Raw genomic sequence first — 27,677 nt, 5'->3', positions numbered from 1 at the left:
CTCCTCCCATTCCCTGGCAGCCACTCATCTGCTTTCTGCCTCTATGGATTTGCCTGTTCTGGACATTTCATACCATTCGAATCACAGAAGATGTGTCCTTTTGTGTCTGGCTTTTTAACTTAGCATCATGTTTCCAAGGTTTATCCATGTTGTCACATATATCAGTACTTCATTTCTTTAAAAACAATTTTTTTGAGACAGGGTCTCATTCTGTCACCCAGGCTGGAGTGCAGTGGCACAAACACAGCTCACTGAAGCCTTGACCTCCTGGGCTCAAGGGATCCTCCCACCTCAGCCTCCTAAGTAGCTGGGACTACAGGCGTGCACCACCACACCTGGCTAATTAAAAAAAAAATTTTTCCGTAGACACTGAGTCTCACTGTGTTGCCCAGTATGGTATCAAACTGCTGGGCTCAAGTAATTCTCCGGCCTCAGCCTCCCAAAGTGTTGATATTACAGGCATGAGCCAGTGCTCCCCGAATTTTATTTCTTTTTATGGCTAAATAATGTTTCATAGTATGGACAGATCGCATTGTTTATCCATCATCTGTTGATGCACACTTGGGTTGTTTATATTTTAGGGCTGTGTGGTTTTATAGTGACAAGTGCTAAAGTAAAAGGCCAGGATGGGGTGTGGCAGTGTATTTTGGGGAGGGGCCCAAGGGGGCCTCCTGGCCAATAGGAGAGGAGTGGGCCAGGCCAAGTCAGGGCGTATGTCCAGCGGTTACACACCTGTCGTTACGATACTGAAATCTTTTCATGCCCCTGGGTTAAAGCCCACTGTCTGGACCCCCAGAGGGGCTCCCACTGCTGCTGTCTCTGTCCAGCCCTTCTCCTGGCCCTCTTCAGATGTCCCTAGGGTCTGCAATAAAGGAATTAATACTTAGCCTAGCAGGAGGTGTTTTGGAGTGGTGGGGGCCAGTGCCTGTGTTAAATATTTTGAATATCCCCCTGGGCAAAAAGCATGACACATGCAAAGGCCCTGGGGCAGGAGAGCCTGGAGCTGGAGCTGGAGAAACTGCAACAGGCCAGTGTGCCTGAGGCAGAGTTAGAAGGAGGATAAATAAGGCCCAGGGGGTAAAGCAGGGCCCGTGGATCATGGCAAGGATTGGGGTTTTTATTCTGAGTGGGGTGGGGGCCCCAGGAGGGTACTGAGCAGAAGAGGGCCATGGTCTCATGTAGGTTCAGCCAAAGGATTGGTCTGGCTGAGAGCTGAATCAAGGAGGGTAGGGAGGGTACTAAGGCCATTCAGAGGAGCGGGGAGGGCGACAGGAACCAGGGAGGGGTGTGGAGGCTGGGAGGAGTGAGAGTGAGTGGGTGGGGGCCTGGAGAGAACAGGAGTGGGGAGGAGCAGGCTTCCGGAAGCTGGTGGGCCTGGGCATACTAAGCTTGTGCTCTCATAGATGGTGGAGGCATCTGGACCTCAGCCCTGCAGTGAGCAGAGGTCGAGCGAAGGCGTCGTCAGCACGCAGGTGCTGGGTGAGCACATGCACGAATGGCCAGCAGTTCCTCTTCCCCCTCCACTTTCATCTGTTCCTTCGCCACCCACTGCGTTAGCACGCTGCCCTGCTTTAAGCCCTGGGGACTCAGCAGTTACGGAACAGACATGAAACTAATCCAGTGTGAGAAACAGATGGTAAACACACAAAGTGATCAGTGGGTCACAGAACACCAGGCACCAGAGAAGAGAAACAGGGAGGGGCTGTGTTAGACAGGGTGGGGGGACTGTGCTCTAGTGCTGTGGTTTCAATTTGTCCCCCAAAGTTCATGCATTGGGAAGTTAGTCCCCAGGGCAGCAGCGGTGAGGGTTGGGGCCTTGAAGAAGGGGTTGGGCCAGGAGGGGTTCATGTTAACTCAGAAGTGGGGTAGTTGTCCTGGGAGCGGGCCCTGATAAACAGGATAAGTTCGGCCCCCATCCCTCCGTAGTGCTCTTTGGCCCTTCCACCTTCTGCCACGGGAGGATGCAGCAGGGTGGCCCTTGCCAGGCGCAAGCCCCTCGACCTTAGACTTCCCAGCCTCCAGAACTGAGCAATAAATCTCTGTGAGTAATACATTTATAACTACTCAGATATTCTGTTACAGCAGCACAAAATAGACGAAGACAGCAAGTGATCCTGGTTTTCCGTTTGTGGTAGTGAAAGAAAAACGCCCTTTCAAATGCATTTAACTAAAAATAGTTAAAAGAAAAACATGACTGGGATAGTGGTGCAGAGGCTCTTAGCAAATTGCAAAGTCATCACGGCTGTCAGGGTTTGGGATTGATTCACGGTCTCCTCCCCTGCCAGCCAGGTTTACCAACCCATTTTGCAGATGAGGAGACTGAGGCTGAGAGAAGCGAAGGGGCTTGTCTGCAGACCTCCTGCACACACTCTGGGGCTCTTTCTGCACCAAGAGCCTCTCCTGCACCAAGAGGCAACAATGCAGTTCTCTGAGTTATTCTTTCTTGCTATTTCTCTTCCTTTTGGTGGATGAATTTGGGAGCTCTTTAAAATATCAGGGGAACTTTCCAGATGCAAATATTCCATCCAACCTATTAACTAAAGTCGCAGCAAAAAAACTGTAATCACAAGACCTGTTATTACTGTGGATTCGAAAGTAATTACCCAGTGTAGATTTAGACTGTAGGAAGAATGTTGTCTGGGGTGGGATTTTCACCAAACCTTCAAAGGGTGAGGCATGTGAAATAAGTAGAGCTACAGTGTGGCACCCACGATCCCCTGAACCAGCTGGGGGTGAATGAGGGAGTGTGGCTTGAGGTCATTCATTCGTTTGGTTGGCAAACATTTATTAGCACCTGCTGTGTGCCAGGCCCCATTCAGTGCACTGGGGGATGCCACGATAACCAAGACAGGGGGTGACCCTGCCTTGTGGACAGGATATTTTCTTGAGAGAAGACAGATGTTGAGAAAGAACAATTAAACAGGATGCCTGTAAATGGCCTAGAGGAAGTAAACTGGGTGAGGAGACAGTGCCTGGGGGCCACTTCTTCAAGGGTGCTCAGGAAGGCCTCCCTTGCAGGTGATTGCTAAGCTGAGACCTGAAGAGAGAGCTGTGCAGAGAGCTGAGGGAGGGAACAGTAGATGCAAAGGCCCTGAGGCAGGAACGAGGCTCTCATGGAAAGGAGCAAGCGGGTGCGGGGTGGCAGAACTGTGGGGCAGAACCAGGCTTTCGGTTCTGAGTGCAGTGGGAAGCTGGCGGGATGGGTCGGATTTGCATTTACCACGATACACCGCAATACAGAAATAGGCAGTGGCTCCAACTAGGGTGAAGAAAGGCCCTGACCCTCCCAGGAAAAAGATGCCCGCTGGTTCCCAGCCCTGCAGGTGGCTCTGTGTGCCAGTTTCTTCCACACCCCTCTCCTAGCACTGAACCAGCATGGAGACTGAGGTAGGCTTTCCAAGGCCAACAGTGCTGTCATGATGATGGTGACAAGCAGCCTTCACTGAGCATGTGCTGTGTCATCCCCGCCATGGTGGGCACAAACCGGCATCATCTCCTGTCACCCTCCTCAGTCTGTCCATTCTGGGTAAGGAATCTGCCTTTCCCATTTTCCATATAGGAACTAAGACTCAGAGTCAGCAGCCCCTTGCCCAGGGTCATACAGCAGGCAAGCGATGATCAGGATCTGAGCTGAGGTCTGAGGGCAGCGTCCATGCCTGCTGTGTCCTCAGCTGCCTACCTCACTCTGCCCCAAAACAGTCTCCCTAGTCTGGGTGACCAGCAACCTCAGTCCTCCAGCGCCAGCCCTGTGGTGGCCCAAGTTACCAGCCAGACTGGGGGTAGAGGAGAAGTGTGCAAGCAGAGGGGCCGCGTGGAGCCACCTTCCAAATTCCCTCCCTGGGTAAAGATAGCGGGTGACAGCCACCTGCAGGTGAGGACTGTCTGAAGAGAGAGGTGAAGACACTATGTCTGTGTTCTCCGCAGGAAGGGCCTGGGCAGCCTCGAGAGCCTCGCATTGGCCGATAACCACATGCCCCTCAGGCCAGCGACGAGTCTCAGACGGAAGTCCAAGACGTGGCCTCGGGCCTCCTGTCCGTCTGTGAAATGGGGTAACAGCACATGGGCCTGAAGGCTTCAAGGGGTTCACTTTGGTAACGGCTATTCCGTCACAACCACTAGCCTGTAAAACTGGAAAGAGGCTATGAAGGGGGCGCTGTTGTCAACCGTGGGTGCTCACTCCAGCAAGGACCCACCTGGCTGCAGCCGGAAACCCCGTCTCCTGCAGGCTCTGCTGGCAGGGCTGCCGTCACGGAGGCCTAGTTTTCTGGTCCTTAAACACACTATCCTTCTTACGTCAGAATCCCAGGATTGAACGAGTATTGAAGGTGACCCTACGCATTGATGGGTTCCTGTCTGCCATGAAGCCCCGCCCTCCACATGACCCCTCTGCTTGCACACTTCCCGTGACAAGGATCTCACTCTCTCACCAGGCAGCTCTGATGAGAGTGCTTGCCCCGACCAGAGCTGAAGTCAGCATCCTCCTAACATCACCCTTGCTGCTACTGGGGCTGCTCTGGTCGGCTCAGTTCTGTGCTGGCTGAGTGACACAGAGCAGGTCTCTTTGCGTCTCTGAGCATCAGTTTCCTCATCTGTAAAATGGACTCAGTAATAGCTTTCTTCATATGGCTGTTTGGGGCATCCGAGGAGATGTCATAATAAGCGGGAGTTCGATAAATGCTAGCACTCTTCCCTGTTCCTCTTTGTTCGAGGGTCCTATCTATGGCCTCTGAGCCCAACAACCTGTTTTTCTGTCCCAGGACAACCCTACCCAAGGACTTGGGGGCTAGAATTGCCCCCCCACCCTACCCCAAGGCTGTTTCTTCTTGTTGGTGACATCCTCAGGCCCTTTTGCATCCCATACACTCCCTCTAATCATAGCCCAGGCTGCCCTTATCACTTTCTCAGGGCAGGAACCAGAGCTGAGCTTGAGACCCAGACGGGGTCTGAGCAGGACTGGGAAGACTACCGCCTCCCCAGTTCTGGGCATAGATCTTGGTTACTACGGCCAATGATCCTGGGAAACCGCTTTGTACCAGTGACTTCTGGTGAGCTGAGTTGGTTCAGAGCCTGAAGCTGGGCCCATCTCCCCTGTCCTCAGTTCTGCCCATCCCAGAGTTCTAGGCTTAGGCATCTGGAATGGCAGGCAGGAGAATGGGACTGGCAGATGCTGTTGACACTGTTTCTGCCATTGGAGTGCCCAGGGCCATCACGGCACCCATCCTCATCTGATGTCCGTCTCCTCCACTGGACGGTCGGCCCCACGAGGCAGATTTTTGTATCTGTCTTATTCACTGCTAAGTCCTGGTGCCTAAAACTGTCTGGCACACAGTAGGTGCTCAGTAAAGTTTGGATGAATGAATGAACAGGCTACCCCCTGGGATGTTGCCAGGCCGGAAAGAGCATCCGGACACAGGCTTTGAGCTGAGTATGTCAGGGGGGATGTGGGGTGTGGAAGGAGCTCTGGGGGCCCCAGGCTCCACACCACCTATGTAGAGATGCCCGTTCCCTGGGCTGGGTGACCTGCCGTGTGCCCCACGCCTTACTTAGCCAGGCCCCAGGTCGTCAGGTGCAGCTGCCCTCTGAAAACCCCACCTGAGCTGGAAAAACCCACAACCCCCACCACAGCTGGGACCAGCTGAGTTCTCTTTTTCTACCTTCCACCCCACCCTAGAAACCGCCAGAAGAGGAACAGAGACCCTGCAGGAGGCATGAACTCAGCCATGCGCTTGGAGCCCCTGGTACATATGGCCTTCCGCCCTCCCCTCAGTCCACCCCTTCCCCCCACCTCCCTGGGGAAGGCTAGGGGGTGGGGGGAAGGCTCTCTCACTGGAAAACCGCGTACTCCTCCAGGGCAGGACTCTGGCATGAAGTGGGGACCGAGAGATATTCACTCAACAAATAGTCGCTGAGCTCGGCTCCATGCCAGGCTCTGCACAAGGTGCTGGGGAGACAAGGAGAAAGTGGAGCGAGGTCTCATCCTCAGGTCGCTGACACTCTGGCGAGGTGTATGCCAGGCGCCGTCCCAGCTACGCACGGGACATGTGTCCCCTCATTTATTCGCCACAGCTCTTGGAGGAGGCACCATTTCATGCCTGTTCTCCAGATGAAGCATCTAGGAAGGCTGCCTAGAGACCCTGCGGCCACAGGCCAGGCTTCTGACTGCAGCGCAGGCCCTGAGGCCTCTGCTTTCAGCCAGTCTGGGATGGGCATTTGTGCAGTGGGAAATGCACACCCAGTCAGAGTACCCTCCCAGGTACACTTATCCAGCAAGCCGAGTGTGCCACCCCATTGTTCAGCGTAGGAACAGGAAGAGGCCCAGAGAGGCTGAGTCGTTTGCCCAGGGTCACACAGCAGGTGAGTGGCAGAGCTGGAATTTGAAGCCCTGTCTTCTTGACTCCATGGTTGTTATCTGCTGCCACACTGCCTCTCAGTGAGTGAAGGACCAGTGAGTGACTGAGGCAGGGACTCAGATCCTGGGAGAATGTGAGAACTGCCACCTTCTCTCAGCCCCCATCTGCATTAATGGGAGACAGGGTAGGCACATAGGTCCTCTCTCTCCTTGAACACTAGTGTCACTCAGCTGCCAACTTGTTCAGTCCACGGGCATTAATTGAGCACCTGCAAGTTATCAGGCACAGGGGATAAAGCAGTGACTGACAGACATTGTCCTTGCCCCCACCAGGCTCACATTCCAGTGGGGGAGATGGCCACATGATAGTAAACCAGTGTGTAATTATTATAGAGTCCCTTCTCAGGTCGATGACTGTGAGGGAGCTGGCGGGGCAGGAATAGACACTCTGCCGTGCCTGGAGCCACAAGAAGGAGCCAGCAGTGAATGTGGGAGGAAGAGCATTCCCAATGAGGGTGGCAGTCGTGCAAAGGCCCTGGGGCCGGGAAGAGCTTGGGAGTGGGGGGCTGACAGTGGGCCCCTTGGCTGGAGTGGCATGAGTCGGGGCATGGCCGGAAAGGAAGATGAAGGTCAGGAGGGGCAGGGGGAGGCGTCCGTACAGGTCTCCGAGAGCCAAGGGTGACCAGCACTGGGTTGGAACCAGAGCTACGACATGGTCAGGTTTCAGGTTAAATAGATCCTTCCTAGTGCGGGGCTAGGGGTGGTTTAGAACAGTAAGAGGGGAGGCAGGAAAGGGCCCAGCATGGCAGCCAACCTTGCAAGGAGATGCTGAGAGCCCAGTGACTGACAAGGCAGAGAGCTCCTGCCTCTGACCTCCAGGCTGGCCAGGTGGGCGCCTGGGCCCTATGGCCATGCAGTGCTCAGTGTGAAAGCCCATAGAGAATGCCCACTGGGCACCAGGCCAGCTGAGAGGCTGGTCTCACTCTGACTTCAGCACCCCAGCCATTGTAGCGGTCCAGGTCTGCACCTTCCTCCCCAGCCCTGACCTGAGGGAACTGCAGAAGAAGCTTAACTGCCCTTTGTCGGGGATAAAAAGAGAGTCGGGGGTGGTGAGACTGTGTGTGCCCAGCGGTGTGCAGGGTGATGATAAGCACTCGGTAGCCATTTGCTGTGATTAGCACCTGCACACATTAGATCATCAGACTGTCACAGCCGACCGACACGTTGATTCCCTTATTATCCTCAGTTTTGGAGATCTGCCCAAGGTCACACAGCTAGTAGGTGACAGAGCTGGGATGCAGCACTCCAGAGACCACATGACCACACGCTGCTGCCCTGCACGACTCGGGGGCCACTGCTTCCACTCAAGGATAAAGGAGCTGCACCCATGGAGTTGGGTAGTGCACAGCCTGCACCCCTCGTGCTGCCCGGTGGCCCTGCTGTCATTCACCCCACTCTACCGACCCCTGCAGTCTTTGGTCGCCTTTGTCGAGCACCTGTCATGCAGTACCCACTCCTTTAGCACATCGAATGCATTCAGTCATTTGGTGTTCACGTCAACCCTCTGTGAACGGGAGGACCAGAATAGATTCTTAGAGAGGGAAAGCAGGCTCAGAGAGGAGCGAAGACCCGCCCACGGTCACTGGGCCAGGCGGTTCTGGAGCCAGCTTCAAACCCACATCCGACTCCAACCCGTGCACTGGTCCCTGCAGAATCCCAGCCTCCTCTCCCTTTTAGAATTAGTTCATTGGTGTTTTCAGTGATTTTTAGATGACTGAAAAATTTTTGTAGTAATATATTTTACTTTTTTATGTATTGTTAAGCCTGTTGTAGAAACTTTGAAAAATAAAGAAAATTGAGGCCAGGCATGGTGGCTCATGCCTATAATCCTAACACTTTGGGAGGCCGAGGTGGGAGGATCCGTTGGTGCCAGGAGCTTAAGACCAGCCCAGGCGCCAAAGGGAGACCCTATCTCTATAAACGATTTAAAAATTAGCCAGATGTAGTGGCATGTTCCTGAAGTCCCAGAACTTCGGAAGGCCGAGGTGGGAGGATTGCTTGAGCCTAGGAGTTTGAGGCTCTTGTGAGCTATGATTGTGCCACTGTACTCCAGACTGGGCAACAGAGCAAGATCCTGTCTCTAAAACAAAAGTAAATCAATAAAGTTGAAGGAATAAATAAAGCTGACCAGTTATTCTGCCACCCAGAGATGCCAAGTCTTATTGGTGGCATGTCTGTGTGTCCTTCCAGACGTTTTTCTAGTTGTGTGTTATGGACACACTGTTATATTCACACTGACTATGCAGTTCTATAAGCTGCTTTTTTTTACGCAATCATCAAGGTTATTGCCAAACATTGTAAACATCTCTTTTAAAGGCTGTATAATATCCCACTGTATGCAGAAACCTTGCATTTTTAGCCAGCTCCCAATATTGGACATTTACCTTAACATTTGTTTGAGCTTTTAGCTTGTTTATTGTTGTTATAAATAATGCTGTGAAGAACTTCTTTGAGCATAAAGCTTAGCCCTTATTTTGGACTCTTTTTTACTAAGAATGTTGTTCTTGTATTCGCTCAGATCCCCGGGGAGGAGGGCAGGGCCTGAGTCACTGTGGCAGGACAGGACAGATGGCAGATCCCCTGGAACAGCGGCAGGGCGGGGGCCGGGGAGCATAGCCCAGTTCCCAGGCTGAGGCTGAGGCAGGGAGGGAGCGCACTTGCCCAGGGAAGTGGCCGTTGGAGGGTAGGTGGGCAGCTGTGGGTAAGGATGCCTGCTGGGTTTCTTCCCACCCCTGCAGCGGCTTTTGCTCTTCCCTCAAATGTCCATGTCCCCAGGGCTCTGTCTGACCTCTCTTCACCCCTCACACTCTCTCCTGTCTTCTCCTGCAGGGCTGAGCCTCCAGCCAGACCCTCAAAGCCTCCTGGACTCTTCCCCAGGGGTCTCCCTGGCACCTCACAAGGGGGCAGGGGTTATATCTCCCTCCACCCTGCACCTCTGCCTGTGTCCCTGTATAGACAAAGGGCGCCACCATCCACCCAGTCGACAAGCAGGTGGATGCCTTGTCCCCACCCCATCTCTCCTCTCCCACCCACACTTCTCCCAAAACACCTGTTCTCTGCATCCCCACTCTCATGCCTCAGTGCAGGCCTCCACCTCTTCCCTCCAGACTCACCATCCCAACCTCTCCTCTGGTATCCCAGCCTCTAATCTCTCCCCACTAATCCTTCCCCCATGAGGGGATCTATTTAATCACAAACCTCACCATGTCCCTCCTCTACTCAGAAACCTCCTGGGACGCCATTACCCGCATAATGAAGCCCAAACCCCTGGCAGGTTAAGTCTCATGACTTTCTGCTGCTTTTCACCTCCAAGCCTCTGCACATGTTGTTCCATCTGTAAGCAATACCTTTCCATGCACTGTCTGCCTAACAAGCTTCTGGCCACATTTCAAGACTCCGTTTCAACATCTTGTCCTCCAAGAAACTTCTGTTTTTCCTTGCTATATCTCTTTTTCTCAAAAACCTTGCCCCTCCTTCCCTCATCTTACATAGTATTATTTGATCTACATTTCCATCGAAACAGTCAGTTCTACCATATTATAATTGTGATCATGTTCACTCAGTATTGTGACTATTACAAGGTACTTGCATTAGAACGTTTGGTTCTGTGTGACAGTGAGCCCGCTTCAAACTGGCTCATGTAAAATGGGCATATGGGCGGCATAACCTCCAGGTTTCAGGTGTGGCTGTCCCAGGGCTCCGGTGATGAGAACCTGCAGCCTCTCATGCAGGCTCCTCCCCATGGGGGCCCCAGTAAAGAAGGGGCCTCTATCTCTCAGGGGTAAGCTCAGGTCCAAGGTGGGATGTTCTCTGTCTCCACGACACTGGCAAACCTCTGGGCCTGCCTCTCACAGCCCTGCTTGAGTCATGCCCTGGTCCTGGCTCCCCCAGAGTCCCAGAGATTAAAGAAGTGGCAACCAGAAGGAGGCAAGTGGCTGGGCAGGAAATTTGCTGGGTGTCCACCACGGCCCAAGGCATGCTGCTCCCTTCCTCCAGGCAGGAAATGGGGCCTTGGCTCACCTTGTTTCCCATACCTGGCCTGGGCCTGACCCAAAGCAAGCATTGGTCAGCACTTACGGATGCAGGACTGGGCAGATGGAGCGTGAGGTTTAGGAAGGCTCAGGGCCACAGGGATGGGGCCAGGCAGCCAGTGGCCTATGCTTGCCAGTCCCTCCGCCCTACACACAGCCCAACTCCACGTGCACATCTGTGCTGACTCAGCCTCCACAGGCCCGGCCCTGCTCTGCACCTATCCTGTCTGGCACCCCAACATCAGTGCAGGAGTTCCCAGGTTGGGACACCCAGGGCCTTGTGAGGGCCTCAGGAGAGCAGTGCTTCTCTCTAAATCGTACTTCTTTGAATGTTTATTGGTGGAGGAAAGTGACTAGCACGTGGAATGCACAATTTACAATACTGATAGAAAAGTTCTGCTTTAGTGAAAATTATTTTAAATTGAGATAAACATATTAGGCCAATATGAACACAGGAAGGGTGAGAAGTAGGGGCAGAAGGGCGGTTGGCACAAGGTACGCCAGGCTTGGAAGAACCCCCTGGGACAGCTGGGAGAGGGAGGCACCAGCCCTGCCCAGCCCAGACCTCCGGCTCCAGCGCCCCATGAATGTCCCTCCTGTGAACTCTCCAGCTGCCCTGGCTCTAAAACAACTGCAACAACAAAGCAAACACCGGCAGAGCACGCAACTGGACGTGCCCTGGTCTGACTGCTCCACTTGTGCGCACTCACGCAGCTCTCACCTGCAGGTGGACGTAGATGCTCTGTTAATCCCGACATCTAGATGAGGGGCTGCAGTGGGGTCCCCTTCCAAAATCCCATAGCTGGTGGCAGAGGAGGCTCCTGGCCTTCCCCCCCAGTCTACACTGCCTGCTGAGAGGTGCAGGGTTTGAGGGGAGAAAGGAGGGGTATGGCAGCCCATGGGTGCGGGAGGGAGCCCACATCCTGGGGCTCTGTCTCTGCACACAGGGGCCCAGCATCTCTGATTTAGTGTCTGTGGCTGCTCCATCCTGTCCTGCCATTGACCACCACTTTTTAATGATGCCTTCTCTTGCTCACATTACACCCCCCTGCATCCTTCAGGGGCCTCTCACAGGCTCCTGAGTAGAGGCTCAGAAGCACAGGGGCTGCTCTAGGTGCCCTCTGCTCATGTGTTCACTGGTTCTCTCCCCAGGGGAGCAGGACTCTTGAGTCCTGCAGCAGCCGAAGCATCTCAAGCAGCGTCTGTCTCCCACGCCCCCTTCCTCCAGCCAGCGTGGCCCCGTGCAGCGTGAGCTCCTGCAGGGAGTGTCTGCAGGGCCACAGCTCCCTCACTCATCCGCGGCCCCAGCAGGCTCCATTGGCCACGGCCGTCCTTGGCACAGTCAGCAGCAAACCTGGCAAGGCGGCAAGTGGGGACCGATGCCAGCCCTCGTGGCTTTCAGATCTCCATCAGCCAGGACTCCAAAATAGCATCGAGAAGCAGTGGATGTGCTCCATTTCAGGAGCATATCAGGGACTGCTGCTCAACTGTTATAGGGCCAGGGTCTGATCTTCTCCCCCAAGACAGGGGACAGGGCACCTCAGTGATACTTGGTTTGCTGCAGAGGGAGGTGTTTGCCAGGCTTCCAGAAGCCCACACACATTTCCAGAGATAATTGCTTCCGGCTGCTTCCTCCCTCCGTCAGCCACCTGCACGTGAGGGGTGGGGCTGGGCAGAGATGTTAGGAGGGCCCTGCACGAGCCTGCCAGTGAGGTCCCCCCAGCACCAGAGCCTGAGCCCATGTCTATGATTAGAAAAGCCTGTGATTTGGAAACTCAGCATGGAAGAGTCTGTGGTTTAGAGATTCCATGATTCAGTCTTCCAGACATAATGCCGAGTGGGGAAAGAGTTGCAGAAAAAGATATGCAATGTGATCCTACTTATGTAAAGTTTAAAAACATGCACAAGTGTTTATATGGTTTGTGGATACCTCTCTATGCAGGAGATTCACTACGGAGTGAATTCACCATGGGGATGGGAGGAGGGCAGGGCTGGCGAGGGGATTTAACAGAGGTGGTGACCCTGGGCTTCCATCATATTCATCATGTTCTGTTTCTTGTAGTGGGTCAGGGGTATATCAGAGTTCACGGTATTCATCTTTATGCCTTTTGGCACATTTTAAATCTTTTATAAAAAAATTCTTAATATTCTGGGTTCGGTGGTGCATGACTATAGTCCCAGGCTAAGGCAGGAAGATCGCTGAGCCCAGGAGTTTGAGGCTGTAGTGTGCTATGGTTGCTCCCGTGAAAGCCACTGCACTCCAGCCTGGGCAGCATAGTGAGACCTCGTCTTTAAAAAAAAAAAGAAAGAAAGAAATTTGTAAAATGATGCCATTTTTTAGGGTCTATGTAATACTTCATATTTTCTATAGGCATATATATGTAGATAAATGCATAGAGAAAGTTCTGGAAGGATCCACTCCAAACAGATGACAGTGGTCACCTCTGCAGAGATTGGAAAGGGGAATAAGATTTAGGAGGGTGGGAGGTAAAGGGGGCTTTATTTTGTTTAAAGAGAATAAATTTTCTTATCATTTGTGCAGTTAGGATTTCATTTCTTTAAAATGTGAAGCTTCAGCTAAAAGAAAATAAAGTCCCCAGACTTGAAGACTGTGTGGTCCTGAGATTTAGAGTCAGAGTGTTGACGGCTTTGCAGTTCCACAGTTGGAACGGAGCAGCGGGGGTGGGGGGTTCACTTCTGCCCAGCCCTGGATGAAGATCCTGAATCCCTGGGATTCAGGGCTCCCTGCCTTGAAGAGCTCTGTGACTGTCAGATCTGTGGACTGCATGCTCCAACCTTCTCCGTCCTCCCTCTTCCCAAATGCTGTCATGCTCCTCCCACCTTGGGGACAGATGGCCGCAGGTTGCAGGAGTGAGCCGATCTGCAGGAATGTTCCTGCCAGCCTGCAGGGTGGAAATTTTCCGGTTGAGGGAGGGGAGATGGATGTGAGATGTTTCTGGACCTACCCCTTGGCAGCTGCTCTCACCTTCTGATCCAGGTGGCTTCCCACAGTCCACAATGATGAGGCAAGGGCAGGGGTGAACTTGGGCACTTACAGAAACTCCAGGGGATGAAAACACTGTCTGAATGCTAGGTTCCCACTGTGCCTTAGTCTCCAGCCTGCAGAGGTGGGTGAGTGGGTGGATGATTCTGTGATACAACCAGGGTCACAGGGCAGCAACCCCAAGGCTGGCTGCCCCTGATTCCCACTCCAGACATCTGGTTACAACTGAGAAAGTGAGGAAAGTGGACAATTCCATCCAGAGTTCTGTAGCTCCACTTCTTATGTGATCAGGACCCTCTCACGACCACAGGCTTTGCATCTGGGAGGTGCGGCTGACAAATCTGCCCTGAGATTGGATGTCGAGAGCTTGGGGTCATGAGGTAGGTGAAGCTCAGCCTGCACAGGTGGGCACGCCCCTTTTCTGAGACTCTCTGACCTCTCACTGCCTGAAGGGATGAACTTGTGGGTTCCGTAGTCAGAGATCAGAGTCGGAATCCCAGCTCCACGCTTTTTGGAGCCTCCTCTGTGACTGGTCCGGCGCCGGATATTGAATGTCAGAAATCAAAACCGCGCCACTGCAGGTGGGTTGTAGGCACTACCCAAGTGCCCTGTAAATGATGTTTTGTAAAAGACTAAAATCTTGGCATTTGTATCTGAATGCCAGGGTCCTTGCCATTTCCTCTGCTTTGAAATAACAGCATAACATGGAAGGAAAAGGAGAGTACGTTTATAAGAAGTGCTGAAGAAGCAACGGATGTGCAGATGCATGTCATGGGCCTCCCAGGGAGCAAAAGAGGAAGCCCAGGAAAGGGACGCTGGGTGCTCCACACTCAAGGCATCCAATTCACCACTCTGAGCCTGTTTCCTCCTCTGGAAGATGGAAGTGAGAAGAGAATCGCTAGTTGAGCAAGGCGGCTGAGAGGGGCATTGCTCTAGCCCGAGCCAGGCTGTGAGTTAGAGTCTGGGCTCTGCTGCTGCCTTGATGGGAGACCCCCGTATGTGGTGCAACCCATCTAAGCAGGAGTGGTAATTATGTTCACTTCGTAGGGCGCTTCTGAGAATTCACTGAGACCATGAAACAACTGGACCTGACACAAAGTGAGCCCTCCTGATGCAGTGGCTGAATTTTGATGTTATTAAAATCTTTTGAAACTCCAGTGAGGAGAGGGATGGGGTGGGCTCTGCAACATGTTAACCCACAGAAATATGAATTCCTCACATGACTCAGGGAGGGAGGTCCGTGCTACAGGAAGATTGGTCATGCATATGGATTCACCTGGAGAGGGCAGATCGGGAAGCGTCATGCAGTTCTGATCGATGCCTCACCTCGGCCACCTGAGGCCGCAGCTCCAACCTCTGCTCCCTACCAGGACGCTGAGCTGGAAGAATGGGGTCCTAGTCCCACCTCTGCCACTCTTTGCTGTGCAACTTTAGGCAAATCGCTCACCCCCTGAGGTTCATTTCCTCCCCTGTAAAGGATGGAATGGAACTCAAGGATGCAGCATCACTCCTTCTAAATTCGGTGAGTGTGAATCTGGAGAGAATGGAAAGAGGAAGGGAAATGGCCCTGTGGGCTGCCATCCACATCCAGCCGATTCCCAGTCTCAACTACTCCCTCTCTCATTTATTCCTCCCAGTGAGGCAGCTTTCAAGCAGTCAAGAACCAAGACTGGAGCCAGACTGCCCGCCAGCTATTTGGCTTGGGCCAGTTGCTGAACCTCTGGCTTTAGTGCGCTCCCCCGTGAAGTAGGATGATAATATTAGGCCTCATTGGGGTTGTCTTGAGGATTACCGTGCACGGAAGAATATTATCTACATGCCTCTGAGATAGGTCTGGGATTCCTGGTTTACAGATGAGGAAGCAGAGAGGATCAGATGAACATCAGACAGGAAGAGACAAATCTGTGTGGGAAAGGCAGGTGTGGGAGCCGAGGATGGATGTGCGCTTCTCCCCTCCACCTCCCTATCGCACCCCTGCACCACGCTGGCCTCCTCTGGGCCAGTCAAATACACCAGGCCGCCTTCCGCCTCAGCGCCTTGACGCCAGCTCCTCCCCTGCTTCTTGCGTCATCCGAGTCTCAGCCACACGTGCCTCACAGAGGGCCTTCCCGACCACCCCGTCTGATGGCAGAAGCCTCCTTCCCGCCTCTCTTGGGGTCCCTGCCTCCCCTCTTCCTGCTCTCTTTTCATCCTGATCCTTATCACCACGTGCAATCCTATATCTGCACACTTACTTCCTGGCTTCCCCTTAGACTGTAAACATCATGAGGGCAGATACTTGCCCGGCACGTGGAAGGTCCTCGGGAGAGGAAGAGGCACCATAGCTAGACCAGAAATTCTCCCTAGCCACGTGCAGCCCCCTTTGGGACAGGACTGGCACAAACGAGGACTGCTCTGCCATCCACCGTGCAGCTACTGGCGTGGTGCGCCCTCCTGGAACCCCGTGGTATAGCTGTTATGATCCCTTTCACAGTAGCATAATCAAGACTCCCAGGAGAGACGCGGCTTGCCAAGGTCTCATCGCCCTTCAGTGGCAGAGCCAGCCTTGGAGTCGGCCGGCCTCACTCCAGGGCCAGAGCCCCGAGAGCTCCGCGGCTCGCGTGTCTCAGTGCCGAAGGCAGAAAAGCCGCCTTGGAAAGTAGTGTCATCGTAGGCTCCGCGCGGCGCGTGCATTTTAGCAACAGACTTCCAGGTTTCCAGCGCGGGCCAGGAAGGGGCCGGCGCCCCGCGCCCCGCCGGGTGTGTGACTTTGCCGCGAGGGCGCAGCGGAGCGGCAGCGCCCGATGCTGCTGTTGCCATGGCGACCAGCGCCTCGGCGATTGGTCCGGCGCGGCCGCACTACGTTGCTCCTTGGGCGCGGGGGGTGGGGGAGGCTCTGGCGCGCCCGCCCCTCCTCCGGATGCTGCGAGAGCAAACCCGGGGCAGCCTTCTCTCGACCCTCCCCTCCTCATCCCCGCGCCCCGCACCCCGGATGTACGGGAGGGAAAAACCCCAAGGTGGGCCCAGGTAGCAGCGAGGTGGACGCCCCCGCCCTGCCTGGCGACCACGGTTACTCGACGTCCTCGCTCGCTCCTGGGCACGGTGTGAGCGCGCGCTACGTGCCAGGGCCCTCCACAGCCTGCTGCTGGCGCCGCCCCCCGCTCCCGCCCCAGCCTCCCTGGAGGAGCCCGCCACCCCCGGGAATGTGACTCGCCCCGCGATTTAATTTTATTCCCCTCCACTTCTTGCCTGAGCCGCCTGCTCCTCTTGCAAACACGTTGAGCCTCCCCGCTGGAGAGGGAGCCAGAACAGGGAAGAACGGATTCACACAGGATGGCTTGCAGAAGACGCTATTTGTGAGTATATGTGGCAGGTTTCTGCCTGAAGCCAGAGGCCAGAGGGGCCCGGCTGAGCTGGGAGCTGGAGTGAGGGGCATCGTGGGGGGAGGGGCAGGTGGATGTGCAGGTGACTTGCAGAGGGAGCTGGCCACCCAGCAGGGATGCCGGCGCTCGGCCCCTGCAGCGGAGGTGTTTGTTGGTGATGACGATGAGAAAAAGGCTATTAGTCAGCAGGTCTTCAGCAGGCTGTGAAATTCCCAACTCTGAGAGCAGGTATCCCCCCTCCCAGATCCACATTCAGGGTGCCCAGACCGGCTCCTACTGTTTTGGCTTTGGTTTAGCCCATAGCCTGTTTAGGAAGAGACTCTCTGCCCAGCACGCCCATGGCCAGCCCTTCAGCCATGCCTGATAGAAGGTCGCAGGCAGGCTGAGGCAGTGGGCAGGATGCTGCGTCCTCCAAGGGCAGGTGAAGGTCCAGCCCACCGTCCCTAGCACGGTGGCATCAGTGTCCAGCTGTGTGCCCAGGTGTTCTGTGGGCTGGCAGCAGAGCGGCTGTGTGCTGGGCCTCACGCCAGCAGCAGAGGCTGTGAAAGTCTGCACGGGGCGGTGACATCACGGGCCCGGGTATTTATGGAAACCGAAGGCTGCGCTTCGGTTAGCCAGGCTTCCCAGGGGGCAGTGGGGTTCGAATGCCAGCTTCCCTCACAGCTCTCTGGGCGCTGCACTGTGCTGTTATGGGAGGAGCAACCTTTGCCCTCCTCTGGGACCCTCGGCTGCGGGGCTTGAGGCCCGGCGTCAGGTCTCACCCGCCTCAACTATTTGCCCAGGACCCACTCATCTGGGGCTGTGCAGTGACCTCAGACCTTAGGAGGTGAGAGAGCGCGGCTGAGTCCTCTTGAGCTGGGCTCAGTCGCAAGGCTAGAAAAAGGAGGCCTGGAGCAGTATGTGGGGAGCCTTCTGGGGGCTACCCCAAGGCCTCCCTACTCGATGGAGGCCCCTTACCATGGCAGGGGCCTGTGGAACCCCTGATAGAGTGGCAGCTCCCCGTCACCTCCACTGAGGGAAAGTAAACACACCTCTGCCTCTGCTGCGTCAGCAGTGCCAGGCGGGAACCCATGGGGGATGGCAGTGGCCTCTGGTTTGGGGGATGGCGGTGGCCTCTGGTTCGAGGGATGACGGTGGCCTCTGGTTCAAGGGATGACGGTGGCCTCTGGTTCGCTGTGATGCTCACTTGCTTTTTTAGTGGAGAAGCTCACAGGTTGGTTTGTCGATGCGAGCAGAGCACACCAAAGTTCTCACTCCCTGTGGCAAGGCCCTCGCTGTATTTTCTGAAACAAATAGTAAATCCTTTCCCAGCGTGGAACTTCCACCACAGTGGCTGGGAATAGGTCCTCCTGAGACAGCTGTCTCCTCCCTGCCACACCTTTGCCTGGGCCCAGGAGCCTGATGCCAGAGAAATTCTAAACTCTCAGGGCTGTTATATCGGGGAGGGGAGATGTCATGAGGATGAAATGTGACAATTCATATTCAGATTACTTGGCCCAGTGCCTGCTTGCCTCCAATGCTCAGAAATGTCATCCTCACAAAGGCCTTGTCTGGGCAGGCACTAAGACCCCCATTTTAGAGATGGGGAAACTGAGGCTCAGCACAGTTCTACTGGAACCCTGGAGTATACTAGCCTGGGGTGGGGGTTGTAGCCCAGGAGCTATACTGGAATCACTTGAGGAGCAGTTAAAGAAACAAAAAAAAAACAACAACAAAAAAACTGTGTGTGTCCCACCCCCAGACATTCTGGTTTCTAGGTCTGGGGGAGGGCTCAAGCCTCAGGATCTTTTTCATTTTCCGGATGATTTTAATGTCCAGGTGTGGTTGATGTTCCCGTGATGCAGCTATTCACTGTGGCTGCGTTGCCAAAGCCTATCCAATTGCAGTTTTGCAGGGACAATGTTCTATATGGATTCCAATACTCTTCCCTGGAGAGTCTGCTTCAATCTGTTGGGGGCCCAGCCACCTGCATTTGAACACGTGGCTCTGGTGGATTTGCTGATTCCTGGAATAAGCTCGTCTAGCCTTCCTGCCTAAGAGAGGGGCCGGCCCGAGGGGGCTCAGCGCTCACTGTCTTCCTTTTCTGTGGGTCTTTTCACTCTTCTCCAGCTCTCAGGCTCCCAGTCTGAGCATTGTGACTTCCAGGCCATCCCCTCTCTGCCACCAAACCTATTGGCACCAGAAATACCAAAGATACTTGGAGGGGGTGGCTCTGTTTGTATGCAAGGATTTTGTAACCAAGAGCAGGCCTTTCCTGAGGTTACCCTGCTGCACTTGATAAGCCTGTGTTTGCCCACCATTACTCCCCACCCAGAACCTGCGGCAGGCCCACTTCTAGGCCCAGGCTCTCCCAGCACCTGCTGCTCAGACCTTATTGTTACCCTGCCTTTCAGTGTGGAAAGGAAATGGGGTGTTGAGCATCTCTAGATGTTTAACTTTCCCAACAGTTGCACTGTAGCCACTATCAGAGCTGCCCAACTTGATTGCAAAGCGTTCTCATGCTTAGTTGCCTCATGGGGTCTCACCAACTTCTGTAAAATGTGATACTGTCGATCCCATTTTACAGAAGAGGAAACTGAGGCTCAGAGAGGGGAAGGAACTTGACTGGGGTCACACAGCTGTTTCCTGCCGTACATTTGGCAGTGGTGTCCCTTCCCCAACATGCCACATGTCAAATCGCGACAGACTTGCTCCAGCGGCCCTGTGCATGGCACGGCCAGGCTCTCCTCAGCCTAGTGGAGCCCTGCCTGCGGGCCCCCACCCCCACCCCACCATCCTCACTCCTTAGCCTCCATTTTCGCCGCTTCCACTCTCTGGGCCCCTGGTGTGCACCCAAGGGAGCTTTATGGAATCGAGACTCTGTCCCGGTCAGGGCTCAGTCCATCGTGAAGGTGGCACACTGGATGGGATAAAGGATGACAACAAAAGCAGGAGAAGATTTCTTAACCCAATGGGGGAACATCAGGAGGCTTCCAAGAATCAGACCCTGAATCAAACTTGCTAACACCCGAGGTCATTGCTGTACTGGCAGCTTCATGAATGGTGTCTGAATGAAGGATGGCCCTCAATTCTGTAACTACAGCATCCTTTTCATCATCTCTGCAAGGGGCCCCTCTGTCCTCATGGGCATGTCACATCCTGTCACTTGAACACAGGAAGTGAGGCTGTGAGGAGTTTGTGGTGTGTGAGATGTGGGCTGCTTGGCCAGGCCAGTGGAATACTCGCCTACCCATGCCTGTTCAATCATTCATTCACTGTCTGGAACTGTCCCGACCCCTCTCTTCCTTCTGTTTGGGGGACATGATGACCAGCCGGCCCCTGCAGGAGGCAGTGGTCTCCCTCTGGTGGGATGCCCTGACCTGCTGCTTGCAGTGGGGCCTTCATGAAGGAAGCCAAGCCCTGGTGGGTCTCCCCTAGACAGAAGAAGGGACACTGGTGTGACTGGGCCTGGAACATTCCACACACACACACACCTCCAAGAAACTTGTGCATTGAGCCTTCACCATTATCACATTGGCTGGGTCAGTTCTGCAGGCACAGTTATCAGCATCTGCTGGACAGTGGGCCTGGGCTGGATGCCAGGGAAGAGCAGCCCCAGCCCACCGAGAGAGATGTGGGGAGGGAACCGGAGGCCCAGTCTTCACTCAAGCACGTGTGATGACCAGTAGCCTTTCTTGCCATGCAGTGATCACTATTAAAAATGGTTATTATGAATGACCCACACAGCACTGAGCTATTTTCCAAGAATGCTGTAGCATCTATCCACCCTTTACAGCCCCAGGAGGCCATTGGGCAGGTCCTGGTTATAACTCAGAAAGACTGGGATATGCAGCCAAGGCCGCATAACCAGGCCTGGGCCTTCACTTCCCTGCCTTCAGCTAGTGTTCATGGTGCACCTGCTGTATGTCCAGCTCAGTGCTGGGAACCACTGAGAGGGTGCTGCTCTCGGGATACTGCAGGGGAGAAGGACACAGAGAAATGAAGAAGATAGAGAGCCCAATGGGAATGGATTGAGTGAACTGTGTGGCCACTCAGGAAGTGAGGAGGGCTTCCTGGAGGAGGTGACCTTTGAACAGAAATCTAAATGATTAGGAGGAACTATCCAGGAGAAGATTGGGGGCCCCGGGTGCAGGGGACGGCAAGTGCAGAGGCCCTGGTGAGGGCATACTTGACAGGATTGGGCCACAGAGGGAGGATGGTGTTGCTGGAGCAGAGTGGGCCAGGAAGAGAGGTAAAGGGGCTGGGGCTGTTCATGGAGGCCCTGGAGTAAAGAGGTGCATTGTCATGCTGGAAGCTAAAGATATGAAGAAAAGACTGGGGGTTAAAGAGGTTGGGGAACTGCATTGGGGCCTCCCAACCATGAGGGGGTGTCATGAGCCTGGGGCCTGAAAATTCAGAGGCCTGGCCACTGCCTCTGCCCCTTTGGAAGGCCAGGGCCCAGGCCTGCTCCCCGTTGTATACCCAAAGCTGGCACGGCCTGGCATGATGTTGGGACTTAGAGACCCTGTTTGGGGTGAATTTTAGAGACTGAGAGGAACAGACTTTTCTGGTAGTTGCTGGACAGGCAGGGCAACAAGGAGCGTCTGCTTAGGCAAGCACCTACCTCTGACCCACCTGCCACCATCTTCCACCAAAGGATCCGTGAAGGACAGGTCCGACATCCACATCCTCCCTGGGCCTCAGAGGAAGCGTAAGGCCTGGATTGGCCCCAGCCCCGGGGCAGGACCCTGCTGGGCCTTGGTCAGCCCATGGTCAGCATCTTTTCCCAAGTGCCCCAAGCACAGGCACTGGGCCTAAGCCTCCTGCTCTATGCGGCGGGGCTGGTACTCCCCTTCCAGGGTTTGCCTGCGGGCCAGCGAGCAGGCTGGGCCCCAAGCTCAACAAGTGTCACGCCATCCTTGTCCCTCCCTGGAGGCCCTTTGTTGAAGCCCCCCAAGGCCCCCTGTGCCCCTAAAGGACTTGGCACCGTCTCCTCAGGGCCCTGGCCTGCCTCCTTGCACTGACTCACTTGGTCTTTAAGAATAACAACAAAAGTGCCTTATCTTGTTGAATCCCACAACTCTGGCAGGGTGGTTGTGTGCCATCCTGTTTTCCAGGGAAGTGCCTTGCTCAGGGTCACAGCCAGTGAGTCTGCCTGACTCCAGACCCTGCTCCTCCCCAGCCAGGTCTGTGTGCCCTTGTGGATGGGGCTAGTGAGCACCCAGTGCACAGAGATGGGATGAGGAAGGGAAGGAGGGTGGTCAGGGGGCCCAGGTGTTGGGGGACCTGACGCCTTACCCTGAGCAGGTTCCAGATCTCCTGGCCGCAAGGCTCTGTCCCTCCCCACCCCTTCCCCACTGCATGTACTACCTGGAATGTGTTGGTCACTGCCGCTGTGGCATGGCTGCCCCCAGCCTGCTTGTCCTGGGTGCTGAGGGTACTTGTCCCACAGTGGCTGGGAGCCCCCCACCCAATGCCTGTGGACCAGACCAGTTTTGTCACCACCAGTGGGGGCTTAGGAGGCATTGCTCCTGGGTGCTGGCTAAGCTGCTCCCAGGCTCACCTTAGAGCCTGCTGCTTTCCCCCAAAAGCCTACTGATGACACAGCCCCCGTCTGCCCTTCCTGCTCTTTCCAGCCTGTTGGATGGCTCCTGTTCTCTCAAATCTCACTCTTACCCCCAGGAGGCTCCCTGCAGGCAGAGCGGATGAAAATATCCTGCCCCTTGGTCTCTGAGGCCCTGGCCCACCTGGGGCCTCACAGAGCAGGACAAGGAGGCTCCACTCCAGCTCTGTCCCTGCCTCACTGTGTGACCCTGGGTAGGCTGCTTGCCCTCTCTGGGCCTCTGACCTCATCTGGAAAGTTCCTGGTTATGCTGCGACACACAGGGGACTGGGAGTGGGAGGAGTGGTGTCTGCCAGGCACAGCAGCTCCAGGCATGCTGGCTCATTCACATGGCCCTATCCTGCCGATCACTCACCCATTCATTCGCTCAGCCCACCATGGTCACTGGACATCTAGTCCACGTCCTGACACACACCAGGCCTGTGGGCTACGCCTGTAAACAGACCAGGCCCGCCCTGCCTGCATGGAGCTACCACCCAGAGAAGGGACACAGTGAATAAGACCTGGTGGCACCTGCCAGAGTGGCTCCTGGATACAGCTGGGAAGAGAACGGGGTGGGGCAGTGGGCCCCCCTTCCTGCACACACCCCTCTCTCCTCAGCCGCTCTGGGGCCTGAGGCCCTCTCTCCTGCTCCTCCTGGCCTCCCACGATCCCACAAGTTCCATCTCCTGCCCAGCTCTGCCTGGAAGGCTCACCCCGTCACACTCTTACCCATGCTGGCTCCTCTGCCGGGAGTGCCCTTCCTCCCCTTCACCTCAGACCTCACAGCCCAGCCTGTGCCTCTTTCCTGACTCCCCCAGGCAAATGGGCCCCCTCATAGAGCTCCGGCATGGCAAGTCCTCGCTGTGACAGGCACAGTGCCGGCCCCTCTGTTGTCACCAGCTGCCCGGAAGTCCCGCCTTTGCTTTCCAGCATCCCTGAGGGGCCTGGCCTGACAAGGTACAAATCACCATTTTTAAAATTGTGGTAAGATAGACAGAAAACTTCCTTTTTTAAAGCTGAACGCTGTTCCGTTGTGCAGATCGACCACATGTTTGCCTTTTTTAATTACACACATTTCAGCGGCAATAAGTGCATTCACAGTGCCGTGCAGCCAACACAGCATCCATCTCCAGAACTTCACTTTCCCAAACAGAGCTCTGTGCTCTGTAAGCGCAGACTCCCGTCTTGCATCCCCAGCCCCTGGCACCCACCGTTCTGCTCTCTGTCCCTGTGAATATGACTGCCCTGGGGATGTCATGTGAGTGGAATCAGACAGCATTTGTCCTTTCCTGACTGGCTTACTTCACTTAGCATCATGTCCTCAAGGTTCATCCGTGCTGCGGCAACGGGCAGAACTTCCTTCCTTTTTAAAGCTGAACACTGTTCCATTGTGCGGATCGACCGCATTTTGTTTGTCCATTCACCCATTGATGGACACTGGGTTGTTTCTGCCTTTTGGCTATTGTGAATAGTGCTGCTGTGAACATGGGTGTGCAAAGACCTCTCCGAGTCCCTGCTTCCATTTCTGTTGGGTGTATACTCAGAAGTGGGATTGCTGGGTCAGCTGGTGATTGGATGCTGACTGTTTTGAAGAGCCGCCATACTGTTTTCCACAGCAGCTGCACTGTTTTACCTTCCCTCCACCACTGCACAAGGGTCCTGGTTCCTCCACATCTTCGCCATCACTCATTACTTTCTGTTTTTCTTTAATAATAGCCATCCTAATGGTGTGAAGTGGTATCTTGTGTTTTTAAATTTCCCCTTCTTGAATAAAAGTGTGAGTGATGAAGTTTAGCTTACAAAAGGGATAGTTACGTCTTTGTTGTTTTTCAAATGTATTCATATAACTGAGAGATTATTCATCCACATGGTACAAAAAAAGGCTGCACATATTGTCTATTTGGTTCCCTCGCTTCTTGTTCTTCTGCCCAGAGGCCACGGCTGTGTCCAGTTCCTTTGTGTCCTTGGTGAATTTCTGTGCATTTATATGAGTGCTTCATCATTGAAGTGCTCCCTCAGCAAGCTGGTGACACAGAGCAGTTTAGTTTTCCCACCAATGTTTTGTGGTTTCTGGATTTGAGCCAATGAAACGCTCAACTTGGGGGACGTGTGACCAGCCGGCCCCTGCAGGAGGTGGTGGTCTCCTTCCATGGGAAGCCCTGGCCAGCTGCTTGCAGTGGGGCCTCCATGAAGGAAGCCAAGCCCTGTGTGTCTTCCCCAGGCAGGAGAAGGGAGGCTGGTGGGACTGGGCCTGAACATTCCAAGATGAACACCCCCACACATCTCCAGGAAGCCTATGCGTCGAGCCTTCATCATTGTCACCCTAGCTGGCTCTCCGTCCAGGTCAGTCCTGGGCACAGTTATCAGCATCTCTTTGACAGTGGGCCCCAGATTCAGGCAGAGCTGCCAGAGGGCATGTGGGAGCAGGGCCAGCCTAGGTCGTGCAGGACAGGCCCCCACACCAAGAATCCGCGCAGATATTTATGGGCGTGAAAATCTGCGAGCGACTATCCGAGTCTGGTCCTCACTCCTCTTGACATCTAAACCACAAAATGCATTTTGTATGATTTGAATATGCATTGAGTTTTCCAGGAATGCAACTGCTCTCGCAGTCGAGGGAAGATCAGACTCTGATACGTTCGGAGCTCAGCCAAGAGCTGCCACCATTCAGAGCACCACATCACCAAGGACAACATCTCTCATGGTGCCAGAGTGCCCAGCGAACTCCAGCATCCATCTGGGTTTGTGGTCGCTGTCACACGACCAGGCAGGTGGCTATAGGATAGGCCCACCCACCATTAACATGACAAATTACCCTTTATTTTATTCTAAATTATTTTCCTCTTTTTTTTCTCTGTAATTTTACCATTCAGCCATTCTCTTGGTTCTGTTTTAAATATGTGTGTGGATGGATCACATGACTTATCAACTTCATTTGAGAAGAGAGAAGAGGATAGTGCAAAGCTCTGGATTTAAGGAGCGGGGTGCTGGACAAGGGATCTTTGTGGTAATGGAGCTATTGTGTATTTTGACTGTGGTGGCACTTGTATGTGCCTGTATGTGTTTGCATGCGTGTGTTTAGTTCTATGCAGGCGTATCATGTATGCAGGCTCCACGGTACAAGCAAAATCGGAAAGCTACCTAAGATGGGAGGACAGTGCAGTGTCAGAATCCTGGTAGTGATGGATCCTATAGTTTTGTAAGATGTTACCATTGGGGGAAACGATGTATATAAGATCTCTCTGTATCGTTTTTTGTTTTTTTGTTTTTTTTTACAACTGCAAATGAATCTACGATTATCTCAAAATAAAAAGTTTAATTTTTAAAAGGTGAGGGTAGGTATCAGGTCTGACAGGCTGAGATCCCTGGTGATTGAGGACAGCAGACAGCCAGTGACCTCCCAGTCTCAGTTCCTTGGTGGTGTGCCATGGTCACCAACCTCTACTGCCCTCCCCTCCCTGACACCTGAGACACCTTGGGCCCTTCTCTCCAAGGCTGCATCCCACCAGGGGCACTGGGGCTGGCCCCTCACCCCAGAAAGGAAACACAAGTCCCTTTTGCTGCCAGCTGGGGCCTGGCTGGCCCCCAGGGGTTCTGAGTTTGAGACCCTGCTCTGCCAGCAGGCAGTGGTTTCAGCTGGCTGATGGAGCAGAGGTCTTATCCATTGTCCCCCGATGCCTCCCAGAACCGGGGCCCCAGCCCCAGCCCAGGCCTCTTCTCAGGTGGGCCTTCCTGCTCCCCTGGGCTTGCAGGACAGCCCTGCTGACGGCCACTCCTGCCCTCCTCTGCCCTGTGCCCGCAGCATTCCTGATGACACAGTCACCATGCTTGTCTCTGCCTCCTGCCACCACAGTGGGCAGCTGGGACAGAGACAAATAACATTCCATCAAATGCCATTTTGAAGACAAAAATGGACCAGTCAACTAAAGCTAAAAGGTTAAGGGAAGGAAGCAAGTACTTTTTATGACTTTGTCATTCTACAAATTGACTGTTCTATGAACTGGCTTTCAGTGAATTGACTTGTCACTGGTTGAAGGAAAGCTGGGACATGGCTGGTGAGGTTGTGGGCAGGACCGGGGCAGTGAACAGGGCAGTGGGGAAGCCAAGCTGGGCGTGATGTCGGCTCTCTGAGGGGCCAGGCTTTGCCCACTAGACTGCCCAGCCCAGGAGTCCCGGCTCTCCCTCCCCTGTGCATCCCATTTCCTGAGCATGAGCTTGGGATATCAGGGCTCCGAGGAGCTGGGGCTGCGCCAGAGATGCCCGTCCCCCTTTATATCCCATGGCGTGACCTTGCCACACTGGCCTGACCTCTGAAGGATGAAGGTCCTGTCGGAGCAACCCCTGTGGCTCAGCAGGCAGCTGACCTGAGCGTGGCTAATAGAAAAATGTTTTATTGGCACCGATGGCTTCATCCCTCATCAAGATGTCCCTGACATCTGCTTGGAATGGTTACTAAGGGAAGTGATGCATCTTAAATCACCAGGGCCCTGGCTGAAATTCACTGCCTGTGTCTTAAGGCCCTCGTTGGCCCCACGATAACACCGAGCGTTTTCCTCCCATTTGCTCTCCACCATCAGATAAGAGAGAAATGCCCTCAAGTCTCTCCAACCCCCTTCCTTGTTCGGGTGTCTGTCCCCTGGCCATCTCTGGGCTGCAGAGAGGTCAGGCCACCTCAGAGGAGCTCTCCAAGACCAGGTGAGCCCAGCAGATGTGGGGTCCAAGATCTGGGGATAATCAAGACCTTTCTCTGTGCCTCCCCTGCCAGGACCCCACCACTCTCCAAGGAGCTGCTCAGATGGAACTCCTTATCTGCTGCCCAGTGTCTGTGTGACTTGGGGCAGACGACAACCTCTCTGAACCTATTTCCTTTTCTGTAAAATGAGGCTAATAATTCCAGCTTTGCAGGGTGGCCATCAGGACAGAATGAGGTAAAAAGGCCTGTGGTATCTCTGTGACCTATAGAGATTATTCCTGTCCCCTTCCTCCCCTGGATTCTCACGGCACAGGGCTGGGCTTCAGGACGTGCTAGGACTTAAGAAATGTGAACATCTGGGAAGGGAAGGGAAGGGAAGGGAAGCTGGGCTGTAATGGTGTATCCATCAGGGGCCTTTGGGTGGCAAACGGCAGAAACTCAAGTCAAAGGGATTTCCGTGATTACTGTCAGTGAATAGCCCACGATCTGGCTTCAGTGTGGCTGGCTCCAGGGGCTCCAACACTCCTGTGGCCGTGTCCTGTTCACCTTTCCCCAGGACATGTTCCTGTGTGGAGGCTCCAGCCCCCTCAGCAG

The 27,677-nt window shown here is 54.4% G+C and overlaps 1 protein-coding gene across 7 annotated transcripts in view; it reads left to right on the top strand.

The window, feature by feature from the left end:
* The window catches only part of IQSEC1 (IQ motif and Sec7 domain ArfGEF 1), a 386,075-nt gene that overhangs the window by 194,105 nt on the left and 164,293 nt on the right, over window positions 1-27,677 (top strand). The window contains exon 1 of one of the 7 annotated variants that reach the window (XM_031009086.3): window positions 16,309-16,779. The exons of 5 other annotated variants lie outside the window; for them this stretch is intronic. In XM_031009086.3, coding sequence (XP_030864946.3) covers window positions 16,757-16,779 — 23 coding nt within the window. In that variant the 5' untranslated portion in view covers window positions 16,309-16,756. Of the gene's footprint in view, window positions 1-16,308; window positions 16,780-27,677 lie in introns of those variants that run through there. One more of the 7 variants, XM_031009089.3, reaches the window with a different exon arrangement.

Source organism: Gorilla gorilla, chromosome 2, assembly GCF_029281585.2.
Source record: "Gorilla gorilla gorilla isolate KB3781 chromosome 2, NHGRI_mGorGor1-v2.1_pri, whole genome shotgun sequence".
Lineage (NCBI taxonomy): Eukaryota > Metazoa > Chordata > Mammalia > Primates > Hominidae > Gorilla > Gorilla gorilla.
The sequence above is the reverse complement of the archived record's forward strand: the minus strand, read 5'-3'. Positions and strand labels throughout refer to the sequence as shown.